The following is a 17,161-nucleotide window of genomic DNA, read 5'->3' as shown; positions in this document are numbered from 1 at the left end:
CACTTTCAATTCCTCACAAATATCCAATTTTGAGCGAAAACATAAATTTCCATTTGTCTTGGAAACTAGAAGAGATAGAGCCAAAATAAAGATAATCTGTGATCACTATCAATTCCTCACAAATATCAATTTTTGAGTGAAAACATAAAAGTCCATTTATCTTGGAAAAATCTGAAACTGTTTAAGATTTTCGCTTTTTTAGTTATTATAAACGGTGGAATTTCTATTACTTTAGTATTTCCCCACAACTACTTGCTTTTTTCACTTTGTGCCAGTAAAATCGTTAATTATTAAATCAATCCATTAACGTTTCTATATGTAGCTAATAAATAGATGTGTTTTAAGGGAGAAGTCTGTCACCTTACATGATCTAAACAATGGAATTGAAGCATTATTTAATCAAGACTTTGCGCACAGTTAAACGTGTGCCTACTGCAAATTACATATTTTATAATGACTACAAGTAATCGGTGCTTGTTTGTAAAGCAGTTTTGAAAAATACTTGATAATAATAAAGAAAAAATAATATTATTGTTATTTACGCCTTTTGAATAATTTAACATTAAGCTATGACATTTATTTAACACTTTGTGGGAAAGTGAAGATCAGTGATTATTTGCTAAATATAAATTTTTTTACATTTTATATTTTGTAAGAGTAAACAATGATGATCTTCTTCTGTGAAAGATTAGGAATCTATTTTATTCCTTTGACCCCTCAAAGGGTTACTATTTTGACAATATATCAATTTAGATTTAACATTAATGCAATTAGTTGATACACTAGAAAAATATTTAAATATTTTGCAGTTTGTTTTTTTTTCTACGAGGGAGGAAGATCTAAATGCATACAAATATTTAACAACAAGTTGTTGTTGTATAAATTATTTCCATATAAAATCTCTACTCAAACATACGTAGATTCGAAAAGATTTTTATGAATGAATGATTAACTATGCAAGAACACACCTTTATTGAAAGATGCAGGTGTTAAGATTAACAACAATAACATTAAACCAGCTACAGCGGACTAACTAACTGACTGACAGACACCAAATTGACGATGGCAATAAAACTATTGCGACTGTAACAGAATGTAATAAAAAAAATTAAATTTTGTTAAATTATTTAGAAAAAAATTTTTAAATTGTGAGTAATAGAATTTAATCGGCGTAATATAATGAAGAAATCTATTGGTTATGTGTGCGTATTAATTAAATTAATATTTAGTTAGTTGCACCTTTATTTAGTGTTTAGTAGGTTTAAAGATGAGCTGGCAAATTCTTTTAGCGAGTCGCAAATAAAACTTATTAAGGTGATTTTAGATGAAAATTAATAGTGATTTTCGGAATATTTTTGGGTTATCCAAAATGCATTAGAACTGAACTAGAATTGAACTAGAACTGAACTAGAACTGAACTAGAACTGAACTAGAACTGAACTAGAACTGAACTAGAACTGAACTAGAACTGAACTAGAACTGAACTAGAACTGAACTAGAACTGAACTAGAACTGATCTAGAACTGGACTAGAACTGAACTAGAACTGAACTAGAACTGAACTAGAACTAAACTAGAACTGAACTAGAACTGAACTAGAACTGAACTAGAACTGAACTAGAACTGAACTAGAACTGAACTAGAACTGAACTAGAACTGAACTAGAACTGAACTAGAACTGAACTAGAACTAACTGAACTAGAACTGAACTAGAACTGAACTAGAACTGAACTAGAACTGAACTAGAACTGAACTAGAACTGAACTAGAACTGAACTAGAACTGAACTAGAACTGAACTAGAACTGAACTAGAACTGAACTAGAACTGAACTAGAACTGAACTAGAACTGAACTAGAACTGAACTAGAACTAAACTAGAACTGAACTAGAATGAACTAGAACTGAACTAGAACTGAACTAGAACTGAACTAGAACTGAACTAGAACTGAACTAGAACTGAACTAGAACTGAACTAGAACTGAACTAGAACTGAACTAGAACTGAACTAGAACTGAACTAGAACTGAACTAGAACTGAACTAGAACTGAACTAGAACTGAACTAGAACTGAACTAGAACTGAACTAGAACTGAACTAGAACTGAACTAGAACTGAACTAGAACTGAACTAGAACTGAACTAGAACTGAACTAGAACTGAACTAGAACTGAACTAGAACTGAACTAGAACTGAACTAGAACTGAACTAGAACTGAACTAGAACTGAACTAGAACTGAACTAGAACTGAACTAGAACTGAACTAGAACTGAACTAGAACTGAACTAGAACTGAACTAGAACTGAACTAGAACTGAACTAGAACTGAACTAGAACTGAACTAGAACTGAACTAGAACTGAACTAGAACTGAACTAGAACTGAACTAGAACTGAACTAGAACTGAACTAGAACTGAACTAGAACTGAACTAGAACTGAACTAGAACTGAACTAGAACTGAACTAGAACTGAACTAGAACTGAACTAGAACTGAACTAGAACTGAACTAGAACTGAACTAGAACTGAACTAGAACTGAACTAGAACTGAACTAGAACTGAACTAGAACTGAACTAGAACTGAACTAGAACTGAACTGAACTAGAACTAAACTGAACTAGAACTAAACTGAACTAGAACTGAACTAGAACTGAACTAGAACTGAACTAGAACTGAACTAGAACTGAACTAGAACTGAACTAGAACTGAACTAGAACTGAACTAGAACTGAACTAGAACTGAACTAGAACTGAACTAGAACTGAACTAGAACTGAACTAGAACTGAAACTAGAACTGAACTAGAACTGAACTAGAACTGAACTAGAACTGAACTAGAACTGAACTAGAACTGAACTAGAAACTGAACTAGAACTGAACTAGAACTGAACTAGAACTGAACTAGAACTGAACTAGAACTGAACTAGAACTGAACTAGAACTGAACTAGAACTGAACTAGAACTGAACTAGAACTGAACTAGAACTGAACTAGAACTGAACTAGAACTGAACTAGAACTGAACTAGAACTGAACTAGAACTGAACTAGAACTGAACTAGAACTGAACTAGAACTGAACTAGAACTGAACTAGAACTGAACTAGAACTGAACTAGAACTGAACTAGAACTGAACTAGAACTGAACTAGAACTGAACTAGAACTGAACTAGAACTGAACTAGAACTGAACTAGAACTGAACTAGAACTGAACTAGAACTGAACTAGAACTGAACTAGAACTGAACTAGAACTGAACTAGAACTGAACTAGAACTGAACTAGAACTGAACTAGAACTGAACTAGAACTGAACTAGAACTGAACTAGAACTGAACTAGAACTGAACTAGAACTGAACTAGAACTGAACTAGAACTGAACTGGGACTGAACTAGAACTGAACTAGAACTGAACTAGAACTGAACTAGAACTGAACTGGGACTGAACTAGAACTGAACTAGAACTGAACTAGAACTGAACTAGAACTGAACTAGAACTGAACTAGAACTGAACTAGAACTGAACTAGAACTGAACTAGAACTGAACTAGAACTGAACTAGAACTGAACTAGAACTGAACTAGAACTAGAACTGAACTAGAACTGAACTAGAACTGAACTAGAACTGAACTAGAACTGAACTAGAAACTGAACTAGAACTGAACTAGAACTGACTGACTGACTAGAACTGAAATAGACTGACTAGAACTGAACTAGAAACTGAACTAGAACTGAACTAGAACTGAACTAGAACTGAACTAGACTGAACTAGAACTGAACTAGAACTGAACTAGAACTGAACTAGAACTGAACTAGAACTGAACTAGAACTGAACTAGAACTGAACTAGAACTGAACTAGAACTGCACTAGAACTGAACTAGAACTGAACTAACTGAACTAGAACTGAACTAGAACTGAACTAGAACTGAACTAGAACGAACTAGAACTGAACTAGAACTGAACTAGAACTGAACTAGAACTGAACTAGAACTGAACTAGAACTGAACTAGAACTGAACTAGAACTGAACGGGAACTGAACTAGAAACTGAACTAGAACTGAACTAGAACTGAACTAGAACTGAACTAGAACTGAACTAGAACTGAACTAGAACTGAACTAGAACTGAACTAGAACTGAACTAGACTGAACTAGAACTGACTAGAAACTGAACTAGAACTGAACTAGAACTGAACTAGAACTGAACTAGAACTGAACTAGAACTGAACTAGAACTGAACTAGAACTGAACTAGAACTGAACTAGAACTGAACTAGAACTGAACTAGAACTGAAGTACAACTGAACTAGAACTGAGCTAGAACTGAACTAGAACTGAACTAGAACTGAACTAGAACTGAACTAGAACTGAACTAGAACTGAACTAGAACTGAACTAGAACTGAACTAGAACTGAACTAGAACTGAACTAGAACTGAACTAGAACTGAACTAGAACTGAACTAGAACTGAACTAGAACTGAACTAGAACTGAACTAGAACTGAACTAGAACTGAACTAGAACTGAACTAGAACTGAACTAGAACTAAACTAGAACTGAACTAGAACTGAACTAGAACTGAACTAGAACTGAACTAGAACTGAACTAGAACTGAACTAGAACTGAACTAGAACTGAACTAGAACTGAACTAGAACTGAACTAGAACTGAACTAGAAGTAAACTAGAACTGAACTAGAATTCAATAAAAACTTATTCTGAATCTCATTAAAAAGAATATTTGAAATATTTTTTTCTATAAGTGTTTTCTGTGCTAAAAATAAACCATAAATACAAATTCAATTGCCAACAGCTGAGAAATATTCTCAAATACATACATTTGAACGTTCTTTATACGGAAATAAACTTGACAAATTATAAAAATGACATGTTTGTATGTCTAAAGAATTTCTCGTCTACATTACTTCATTAGTTCTTTGAGATTGACTTAAAGTCAGTGTTAAACATGCGTAAATTGTCTCATTTAAATGGAAGAATTAATTTCTTTGTTTGCTTCATTCATTTCAATTCACATCTCACACACAACAAATTTGCATTTAATGTGTTAAAAACTTACGTATACATCGGAGCCCGAAATATTCGTCCAAATATGTATGTGATAATAAGAATTTATTACCAAAATATTTGAGCTTGTCATAAATCTCGTAAATATATATTAATGCGGAATTCTTCGTTTGAGCAGAAGTATGTGGTCAAAAAGGAGGAATTTTAAGAATTTATATTAATTGTTGACTTTATAACCATTTATTGGGTATTTAGTGTAAGTTGAGGCAATACTTTTAAGACATTTAGAAGATATGTTATAGTAATTTCTTTTAAGGAAATGTTTTAACAACATTTAAGGAGTTAATTTAATTTAATACTTTGATTTTTTTTAATAGTTTTATATTTATTTTAAAGTTATTTTTTTAATTAGTCAGTGCTATTGTACTTTCTTTATTTCCAAAAAAAACTTTAAAGTACATTTACCTTTCACTATCAACATTAGCTACCAACATTGTCAAACATATTTATTTAAATAATTGTTAAAAATTATTTAAACTAAAAGAAAATAAAAGTAGAAACGAAAAACAAAATTTAAAAATAATTGACAAATTATGTGTCATTTGCCATAAAGATGACAAGTTCAAGTTTAAACTACGATAATACAAATTACCGCTGAGTTTAAACTACAAAAGTATAAATAAAAAATATATATAAAGTAAATACTAGTACATAACAATAATAAAAGTTTAACGATATGAAAATAGCAAAAAAATAATATAATTTAATTGCTTAAATAACAACGTTGACAGAAACTTGAATAAAAAACAAAGGTTCCTGAACCTTAAATTTACTACGATTTTTTTTTTGTAGAAATGAAAAATAAAAATTAATTTTCTTACTAATTTCAACTGAACTTTTTTAATAGAGTTCAAGGAATTCACCTTTCTATTGCAGTGCAATATCCAAGGGTAATAGTTATTTCAATTTTATTTTTGCTAGATAAAAAAATTAGTTTGTTTAATGTTGAATACTTGGAAATTTACTATAGTAAAGTAATTGTCATATTGCAAAATCATTGTGTAAATAAGTATTTAAAGGAATTGTTACTTCAGGCTTGGGACAGACGATATTGTACCTTTTCAGACTATTGTAAAAAAGTAGATTGATTTTCGAGTACATTGAGTTGGGAGTAGCTTAAGATTTATCGAGAACACTCGGTGGCCAATTGATCCTTAAAATTATTTTTCCCCAATTTGGTCTTCTTATTCTTATCGTCAGACAGAGAACCTCCAAGTTCATAGTCTGGTTTATAGACTAGTTCATAGTCTAGACTATAGACTATTTCATAGTCTAGACTACAGACTATTTCATAGTCTAGACTATAGACCATTTCATAGTCAAGTCGATAGACTATTTTGTAGTCAAGTCGATAGACTAGTTCATAGTCTAGTCTATAGACTAGTTCATAGTATAGACTATAGAATATTTCATAGTCAAGTCGATAGAGTAGTTTATAGTCAAGTCGATGGACTAGTTCATAGTCTAGTATATAGACTAGTGCATAGTCTAGTCTATAGACTAGTTCATAGTCTAGTCTATAGACTAGTTCAAAGTCTAGACTATAGACTATTTCATAGTCTAGACTATAGACTATTTCATAGTCTAGACTATAGACCATTTCATAGTCAAGTCGATAGACTCGTTTATAGTCTAGTCTATAGACTAGTTCATAGTATAGACTATAGACTATTTCATAGTCTAAACTATAGACTATTTCATAGTCTAGACTATAGACCATTTCATTGTCAAGTCGATAGAGTAGTTTATAGTCAAGTCGATGGACTAGTTCATAGTCTAGTATATAGACTAGTTCATAGTCTAGTCTACAGACTAGTTCATCGTCTAGTCTACAGACTAGTTCATAGTCTAGTCTATAGACTAGTTCATCGTCTAGTCTACAGACTAGTTCATAGTCTAGTCTATAGACTAGTTCATAGTCTAGTCTATAGACTAGTTCATAGTCTAGTCTATAGACTAGTTCATAGTCTAGTCTATAGACTAGTTCATAGTCTAGTCTATAGACTAGTTCATGGTCTAGTCTATAGACTAGTTCATAGTCTAGTCTATAGACTAGTTCATATTCTAGTCTATAGACTAGTTCATATTCTAGTCTATAGACTAGTTCATAGTCTAGTCTATAGACTAGTTCATAGTCTAGTCTATAGACTAGTTCATAGTCTAGTCTATAGACTAGTTCATAGTCTAGTCTATAGACTAGTTCATAGTCTAGTCTATAGACTAGTTCATAGTCTAGTCTATAGACTAGTTCATAGTCTAGTCTATAGACTAGTTCATAGTCTAGTCTATAGACTAGTTCATAGTCTAGTCTATAGACTAGTTCATAGTCTAGTCTATAGACTAGTTCATAGTCTAGTCTATAGACTAGTTCATAGTCTAGTCTATAGACTAGTTCATATTCTAGTCTATAGACTAGTTCATAGTCTAGTCTATAGACTAGTTCATATTCTAGTCTATAGACTAGTTCATAGTCTAGTCTATAGACTAGTTCATATTCTAGTCTATAGACTAGTTCATAGTCTAGTCTATAGAGTAGTTCATAGTCTAGTCTATAGACTAGTTCATAGTCTAGTCTATAGACTAGTTCATAGTCTAGTCTATAGACTAGTTCATAGTCTAGTCTATAGACTAGTTCATAGTCTAGTCTATAGACTAGTTCATAGTCTAGTCTATAGACTAGTTCATAGTCTAGTCTATAGACTAGTTCATAGTCTAGTCTATAGACTAGTTCATAGTCTAGTCTATAGACTAGTTCATAGTCTAGTCTATAGACTAGTTCATAGTCTAGTCTATAGACTCGTTAATAGTCTAGTCTATAGACTAGTTCATAGTCTAGTCTATAGACTAGTTCATAGTCTAGTCTATAGACTAGTTCATAGTCTAGTCTATAGACTAGTTCATAGTCTAGTCTATAGACTCGTTAATAGTCTAGTCTATAGACTAGTTCATAGTCTAGTCTATAGACTAGTTCATAGTCTAGTCTATAGACTAGTTCATAGTCTAGTCTATAGACTAGTTCATAGTCTAGTCCATAGACTAGTTCATAGTCTAGTGACTAGACTATGAACTAGTCTATGGACTAGACTATGAACTAGTCTATAGACTAGACTATGAACTAGTCTATAGACTAGACTATGAACTAGTCTATAGACTAGACTATGAACTAGTCTATAGACTAGACTATTAACGAGTCTATAGACTAGACTATGAACTAGTCTATAGACTAGACTATGAACTAGTCTATAGACTAGACTATGAACTAGTCTATAGACTAGACTATGAACTAGTCTATAGACTAGACTATTAACGAGTCTATAGACTAGACTATGAACTAGTCTATAGACTAGACTATGAACTATTCTATAGACTAGACTATGAACTAGTCTATAGGCTAGACTATGAACTAGTCTATAGACTAGATTATGATCTAGTCTAAAGACTAGACTATGAACGAGTCTATAGACTAGACTATGAACTATTCTATAGACTAGACTATGAACTAGTCTATAGACTAGACTATGAACTAGTCCATAGACTAGACTATGAACTAGTCTATAGACTAGACTCTAGTCTATAGACTAGTTCATAGTCTAGTCTATGGACTAGTTCATAGTCTAGTCTATAGACTAGTTCATAGTCTAGTCTATAGAATAGTTCATAGTCTAGTCTATAGACTCGTTCATAGTCTAGTCTTTAGACTAGATCATAATCTAGTCTATAGACTAGTTCATAGTCTAGCCTATAGACTAGTTCATAGTCTAGTCTATAGAATAGTTCATAGTCTAGTCTATAGACTAGTTCATAGTCTAGTCTATAGACTCGTTCATAGTCTAGTCTATAGACTAGATCATAGTCTAGTCTATAGACTAGTTCATAGTCTAGTCTATAGACTAGTTCATAGTCTAGTCTATAGACTAGTTCATAGTCTAGTCTATAGACTAGTTCATAGTCTAGTCTAGTCTATAGACTAGTTCATAGTCTAGTCTAGTCTAGTCTATAGACTAGTTCATAGTCTAGTCTAGTCTATAGACTAGTTCATAGTCTAGTCTAGTCTAGTCTATAGACTAGTTCATAGTCTAGTCTAGTCTATAGACTAGTTCATAGTCTAGTCTAGTCTATAGACTAGTTCATAGTCTAGTCTATAGACTAGTTCATAGTCTAGTCTAGTCTATAGACTAGTTCGTAGTCTAGTCTAGTCTATAGACTAGTTCATAGTCTGGTCTATAGACTAGTTCATAGTCTGGTCTATAGACTAGTTCATAGTCTGGTCTATAGACTAGTTCATAGTCTGGTCTATAGACTAGTTCATAGTCTGGTCTATAGACTAGTTCATAGTATAGTCTATAGACTAGTTCATAGTCTAGTCTATAGACTAGTTCATAGTCTAGTCTATAGACTAGTTCATAGTCTAGTCTATAGACTAGTTCATAGTCTAGTCTATAGACTAGTTCATAGTCTAGTCTATAGACTAGTTCATAGTCTAGTCTATAGACTAGTTCATAGTCTAGTCTGTAGACTAGTTCATAGTCTAGTCTATAGACTAGTTCATAGTCTAGTCTATAGACTAGTTCATAGTCTAGTCTATAGACTAGTTCATAGTCTAGTCTATAGACTAGTTCATAGTCTAGTCTATAGACTAGTTCATAGTCTAGTCTATAGACTAGTTCATAGTTTAGTCTCTGGACTAGTTCATAGTTTAGTCTCTGGACTAGTTCATAGTCTAGTCTCTAGACTAGTTCATAGTCTAGTCTATAGACTAGTGCATAGTCTGGTCTGTAGACTAGTTCATAGTCCAGTCTATAGACTAGTTTATGAACTAGACTAGACTATAGACTATATAGAGATTAGTCTATAGACTAGATTATAAACTAGTAGATAGACTAGATTATTAATTTGTCCATAGACTAGATTATAAACCAGTCTGTAGACTAGATTATAAACAAGTCTATAGGCTAGATTATGAACTAGTCTATAGACTAGATTATATATTATACTATGAAGTTGTCTATACATGACTTCTTAACATTACATTTTTAAGCGATCGGGGTAAAATTTAAATTTCAATTCGTAAGTAATGGATAGTAATTAAAATATCTTAAAACTATTTGAATTGTAGTAAAAGATTATAAACACACCACTCTTAGCAAAATGTATGTAAAATTATTCAAATATCTCTATTTTGAAAAACAATAGCAATCCAACAAGTCAATCAATTGACAAAAGACAGATAGATAACTAATGATTTATAAATGATTTTATTGTTTCCCCTACAAATAACTAACATTTTCAAACGATGCATAAATTTACATGAAATTTACAAGCGAAATAAAAAAATTATTACTTAATGTTTTAATTGAATTAAAGATGAAATTAATTGCCATATACGGACTGTTATTATATGAAATAAATTTTTTTTTTATTTCTCAAACCAACCAATTTGTAAATGGGTTCAAATGGGCCAAACGCAAAAGTAACATTTCTATTACAAAAAAAAATAATATTTTTTTTTTATTTCATATTAACAGGGGCATAATAGGTTTGTCCATTTATCTGATTGTCTATCTAACTGCTTGAGTGTGTCTTATATGTCTACATCTAAATGCATAATTTGTTAATAATAGACCTAAATGATTGTTATGACAGATGCTTTTAAGGAAAATAGACATTCGTTTTTATAAACAAGTGATCTTAAATGAACAATTTTATTTAAATGCATTTTTAATGTTTTTTTATGGGTTCACTAATGTAATTACTTTGAAAAAAGAGTAACAAACAAAAAATTTTGTTGTAATTTTATTAAATTAGCAAATGCTTGAATGTTGAAAAAATATTATTTAAATAATCATTTGTTCAAAGAAAAATTTTAAATGTTGTAATATGAATCTATTTGAGATTGATGTTGTAAGATTTAATGTAATCCATTATGTACATATCGAAGCGAATCAAACACGATATCGTATTTTCTCCCAGATAAAGCAACACTAACTTTGCTTTAAAACAATCAAATGCCGATTTCAGATCTATATAGAATAGTCTATAAACTAGTCCATATAAAAGTCTAGTCTATGGATTGCCGTCTAGTCTATAGTATAAACTAATTCATGTCTAGTTATGTCAAGTTAAAAGTATTTCAAAGTCTATTCAATAGACTAGTACGTAGTCTACTCTATAAACCAATCCATATTCTAGTCTATGACTAAAGACTATGGACTAGTCTATAGGCTATACTATGGACTAGACTGGTTTTTGGACTATTTTTTAGACTAAACTATGAACTGGTTTGTACACTATACTTTGAACTGGTGAATATTAGTCTATTGACTAATCCATAGTCCAGTCTATTGACTAGTCCATAGTCTAGTCTATAGACTAGTCCATAGTCTAGTCTATAGACTAGTCCATAGTCTAGTCTATTGACTAGTCCATAGTCTGGTCTATTGACTAGTCCATAGTCTGGTCTATAGGCTAGTCCATAGTCAAGCCTATAGGCTAGTCCATAGTCAAGTCTATAAGCTAGTCCATAGCCTTGTCTATAAACTAGTCCATAGTCTAGTCTATAGTATATAGACTCGTCCAGAGTCTAGTCTATAGACTAGTCCACAGTCTAGTCTATAGACTAGTCCACAGTCTAGTCTATAGACTAGCACATAGTCTAGTCTATAGACTAGCACATAGTCTAGTCTATAGACTAGCACATAGTCTAGTCTATAGACTAGCACATAGTCTAGTCTATAGACTAGCACATAGTCTAGTCTATAGACTAGCACATAGTCTAGTCTATAGACTAGCACATAGTCTAGTCTATAGACTAGCACATAGTCTAGTCTATAGACTAGCACATAGTCTAGTCTATAGACTAGCACATAGTCTAGTCTATAGACTAGCACATAGTCTAGTCTATAGACTAGCACATAGTCTAGTCTATAGACTAGCACATAGTCTAGTCTATAGACTAGCACATAGTCTAGTCTATAGACTAGCACATGGTCTAGTCTATAGATTAGTACATAGTCTAGACTATAGATTAGCACATAGTCTAGACTATAGACTAGCACATAGTCTAGACTATAGACTAGTCCATAGTCTAGTCTATAGACTAATCCATAGTCCAGTCTATTGACTAATCCATAGTCTAGTCTATAGGCTAGTCCATAGTCAAGTCTATAAGCTAGTCCATAGCCAAGTTTATAAATTTGTCCATAGTATAGTCTATAGTCTATGGACTCGTCCAGAGTCTAGTTTATAGACTAGCACATGGTGTAGTCTATAGACTAGTTCATAGTCTATACACTAGTCCATAGTCTAGTCTATAGACTAGTCCATAGTCCAGTCTATTGACTAATCCATAGTCTAGCTTATAGACTAGTCCATAGTCTAGTTTATAGACTAGTCCATAGTCTAGTTTATAGACTAGTCCATAGTCTAGTCTATAGACTAGTCCATAGTCTATTCTTTTTGACTGGTCCATAGTCTTGTATATAGGCTACTCCATAGTCTATGGTCTATAGTCTATAGACTAGTGCATAGTCTAGTCTATAGACTAGTCCATAGTCTTGTCTATAGACTAGTCCATAGTCTAGTCTATTGACTAGTCCATAGTCTAGACTATAGGCTAGTCCATAGTCTAGTCTATAGGCTAGTCCATAGTCAAGTCTATAAGCTAGTCCATAGCCAAGTCTATAAACTAGTCCATAATGTAGTCTATAGTCTATAGACTAGTCCAGAGTCAAGTATATAGACCAGTCCATAGTCTAGTCTATAGACTATTCCATAGTCTAGTCCATAGTCTAGTCTATAGTCTCGTCCATAGTCTATTCTATAGACTAGTCCATAGTTTAGTCCATAGTCTAGTCTATAGACTAGTCCATATTCTAGTCTATAGGCTAGTCCATAGTGTATGGACTGGTCCATAGTATAGTCCGTAGACTAGTCCATAGTCTACTTTATAGATTAGTCTATAGTCTAGTCTATAGACTATCTATAAACTATTTTATTTACTATCTCTTGTAAGAATTAGTCATTTTTAATTGTTTACACCATTTGCTGTAATTTGCGATAAAAATAAATTTTTGTAACTAATAATACAACAAGAACTGGGTCAAGTTAATTGAACAGAAATAAAAACAACAACTTCTTATCAAATTAAATTCAGGAAATAGTACAAGATAAATTTCAAGATTATAATTAAATTATTTTGTTCATGGTTGAGATAACACATTAAAAGACAAATAAATCATTATTGTCAATTTGGGCTCAGGTATTGATCTGAAAAAAGTGACTTATATTCTTAAGTTAAGCCTAAATACTTGGGACATCTGTGACCGCAGAAAAAAATCATCATATAATTAATGGGCAAAAATAAAATAACCTTCAAGCTTTATAAATTTGTTTAAAAAATTAAACCAACAATAGATTATTTTTAGTATTCTTAAAAAAATATTTTAGCTTATAAGTTATAACTCAAAAATTATGAATTTCAATAATTCTTAACAATATGAAATCATAAAGCTTAAATCCTCCTTTTTGTTTTAGAAAAAGAACTCTAAACCAAAGAAAACAAAGTTTCTTAATGCTTTAAAAAACAATGATAATTAAGATTTCTATGAAATTTGAAAATGAAACCGCAATAATTTTGGGAGTGAGTTAGTCTCAAATGTAGTAGGTAGTCAGTTATTTTGAAGTGTACGAAAAATAAAAATAAACGAATTAAAAATAATTATAGTTACCTACTTTGTGTAGGGTTGAGATAATCTGTTGAAGAAATTTATAAATTTTAAAGCTGTTCAAAATTCGGGTGACATAATAGCTAATGAGTTTTCAGAACAGCTAAATTAAATGTGATTTAACACACCCACATCATGTTGTGAAAAAGTTCATAATGAATGTTATTTAAGTCCACTGGATTGATCCGCCAGTAAAAGGGGGTTCTTACAACCAGGTTCTATTTTTCCGAAATGCCAAAAAATGTTGTAAGCGAGGTACTTTAGATCTGCACAGGCCCTTATCGATTAGAAGTCAGTAGAAACTCTTGTTTCTGCCTTTTATGGAAGTTCCCGCCAATTGAAAAGAAGGAACTCAGAACCTAACATTGCGTTTCCAAGTTGTGCCAACGGAGCAATCGTGTGATGAGAGTGGTTAGTTAGTTAGTTAGTTATTTAGTTAGTTAGTTATTTTAGTTAGTTAGTTAGTTAGTTAGTTAGTTAGTTAGTTAGTTAGTTAGTTAGTTAGTAGTTAGTTAGTTAGTTAGTTAGTTAGTTAGTTAGTTAGTTAGTTAGTTAGTTAGTTAGTTAGTTAGTTAGTTAGTTAGTTAGTTAGTTAGTTAGTTAGTTAGTTAGTTAGTTAGTTAGTTAGTTAGTTAGTTAGTTAGTTAGTTAGTAGTTAGTTAGTTAGTTAGTTAGTTAGTTAGTTAGTAGTTAGTTAGTTAGTTAGTTAGTTAGTTAGTTAGTTAGTTAGTTAGTTAGTTAGTTAGTTAGTTAGTTAGTTAGTTAGTTAGTTAGTTAGTTAGTTAGTTAGTTAGTTAGTTAGTTAGTTAATTAGTTAGTTAGTTAGTTAGTTAGTTAGTTAGTTAGTTAGTTAGTTAGTTAGTTAGTTAGTTAGTTAGTTAGTTAGTTAGTTAGTTAGTTAGTTAGTTAGTTAGTTAGTTAGTTAGTTAGTTAGTTCATCAATTCCTCATTTTAACCGAATTATTCGGTTGTTATATTCATTTGATAAACAGTTATTCCATTACAACAATTTCTAAAACAACCATCGCAAACAAACATGATCTCTAAGGCAACTGGTAACCCTTAGTTACATTTATTTATAAATATTTCCTTTTCCTTCATCGATATTTAAGTCGATTTTAAAATTTATTTATTACTCTAACTTCAATCTGAATAAACTTCAACTGATAACTTAATTATTCTGAAATAAAATCCTTAAATTGGTCGGAAAAAAACATGGTTATTTTACAAGTCAAACGTGGAGATGAAAATCTTTTTCTATACGAGACGACTGTCAATGAAAATACCACCAATATTATAAAAGATATAACAGCCATATATAATGGGCGTTTAAAAATCGAACGTATTTGTATGGAAATGGAAGAATTGGCTTCACATGGCACACTCTTGCCACCGGAAATAATGGGTCTTACGGACGAACAAGTAGAGGAGCTGAAGCTAAAAGATGTTTGGGGTGAAAAATGTATACCATCGGGAGGTTTTGTTTTCAACAAAGATCCCATAGGACGTCGCAATGGTAGACAACCTAAGGAAAACATGCAAGAGGTACTGAGAAATGCCGTAAAAGATGCCAAGGCTATGATAGATAAAAAATTGTTATTGGCCAAACAACCACTCACCCTCAAGATTGTAGGAGAAGCTATAAATCTTCTAAAGGGAGCTGTTACCATAGTCTATCCCATGCAATTGCCACCACACGATATAATACGCATGGAATTTAACAATACCGAAGATTTAACGGGTACCCAGGCTTCAAAGGAAGTGATTGAACCATCGAAGGCTCAACTATGGTTTGCTGGCCGTTTGATATTATACGATAAGAAATTGTCCCAATTTATCGGTAATAATGATAAAACCAAAGTCGTGGTTAAATTAAATACCCTAGGTGAGGGTATACCCTCTCGAGAACCTGTCATTACGGAAGATATACGCAAAGTATGATGGCCGATGCTTATAGACGTCAGGAGGAATTGAAGAAATTGGAAATTGATGAGGATGACACTTATTTGAATTCATCTTGGGCTGATAGCAATAGTTTAAAGCGACAAGTTCATGGTTTGGATAATGTGCGTTTTCGAATGGGTTTATAAATAGTTAAGCAGTTTGTAGTATGATTTCGTTATACTAATAAATTTTGATTTTAGCAAATATTCACTTTACAATTTCTTTCATAACTTTAAATCTAGTTCAGGTTCTAGTTCAGTTCTAGTTCAGTTCTAGTTCAGTTCTAGTTCAGTCTCTAGTTCAGTTCTAGTTCAGTTCTAGTTCAGTTCTAGTTCAGTTCTAGTTCATTTGTCAGTTCTAGTTCAGTTCTAGTTCAGTTCTAGTTCAGTTCTAGTCAGTTCTAGTTCAGTTCTAGTTCAGTTCTAGGTTTAGTTCAGTTCTAGTTCAGTTCTAGTTCCGTTCTAGTTCAGTTCTAGTTCAGTTCTAGTTCAGTTCTAGTTCAGTTTAGTTTCAGTTCTAGTTCAGTTCTAGTTCAGTTCTAGTTCAGTTCTAGTTCAGTTCTATAGTTTACAGGTTCTAGTACAGTTCTAGTACTAGTTCCAGTTCAGTTCTAGTTCAGTTCTAGTTCAGTTCTAGTACAGTTCTAGTTCAGTTCTCAGTTAAGTTCTAGTTAAGTTCTAGTCAGTTCTAGTTCAGTTCTAGTTCAGTTCTAGTCAGTTCTAGTTTCAGTTCTAGTTCAGTTCTAGTTCAGTTCTAGTTCAGTTCTAGTTCAGTTCTAGTTCAGTTCTAGTTCGTTCTAGTTCAGTTCTAGCTTCAGTTCTAGTTAAGTTCTAGTGTTCTAGTTCAGTTCTCGTTCAGTTCTAGTTCAGTTCTAGTTCAGTTCTAGTCAGTTCTAGTTCAGTTCTAGTTCAGTTCTAGTTCAGTCTAGTTCAGTTCTAGTTCAGTTCTAGTTCAGTTCTAGTTCAGTTCTAGTTCAGTTCTAGTTCAGTTCTAGTTCAGTTCTAGTTCAGTCTAGTTCAGTTCTAGTTCAGTTCTAGTTCAGTTCTAGTTCAGTTCTAGTTCAGTTCTAGTTCAGTTCTAGTTCAGTTCTAGTTCATTTCTAGTTCAGTTCTAGTTCAGTTCTAGTTCAGTTCTAGTTCCGTATCTAGTTCAGTTCTAGTTCAGGTTCTAGTTCAGTTCTAGTTCAGTTCTAGTTCAGTTCTAGTTCAGTTCTAGTTCAGTTCTAGTTCAGTTCTAGTTCAGTTCTAGTTCAGGTTCTAGTTCAGTTCTAGTTCAGTTCTAGTTCAGTTCTAGTTCAGTTCTAGTTCAGTTCTAGTGCAGTTCTAGTTCAGTTCTAGTTCAGTTCTAGTTCATTCTAGTTCTAGTTCAGTTCTAGTTCAGTTCTAGTTCAGTGTAAGTCTAGTACAGTTCAGTTCAGTTTCTAGTTCAGTTCTA

The 17,161-nt window shown here is 32.2% G+C and overlaps 1 protein-coding gene across 1 annotated transcript; it reads left to right on the top strand.

Moving 5' to 3' along the window:
- The first annotated feature begins 14,890 nt into the window (after positions 1 to 14,890).
- LOC119615235 (cilia- and flagella-associated protein 298) lies at positions 14,891 to 15,931 on the top strand. Its single transcript, XM_037971313.1, is given in 2 exon segments — positions 14,891 to 15,716; positions 15,719 to 15,931. Coding segments are annotated over 2 exon segments (873 nt in total). The 5' UTR covers positions 14,891 to 14,998; the 3' UTR covers positions 15,874 to 15,931.
- The last annotated feature ends 1,230 nt before the right edge of the window (positions 15,932 to 17,161 follow it).

The sequence above is a fragment of the Lucilia sericata genome, unplaced genomic scaffold, assembly GCF_015586225.1.
Source record: "Lucilia sericata isolate MDLA Ls3-8-SP2 unplaced genomic scaffold, ASM1558622v1 Contig004601F_arrow, whole genome shotgun sequence".
NCBI classification, from domain to species: Eukaryota; Metazoa; Arthropoda; class Insecta; order Diptera; family Calliphoridae; genus Lucilia; species Lucilia sericata.
The sequence above is the reverse complement of the archived record's forward strand: the minus strand, read 5'-3'. Positions and strand labels throughout refer to the sequence as shown.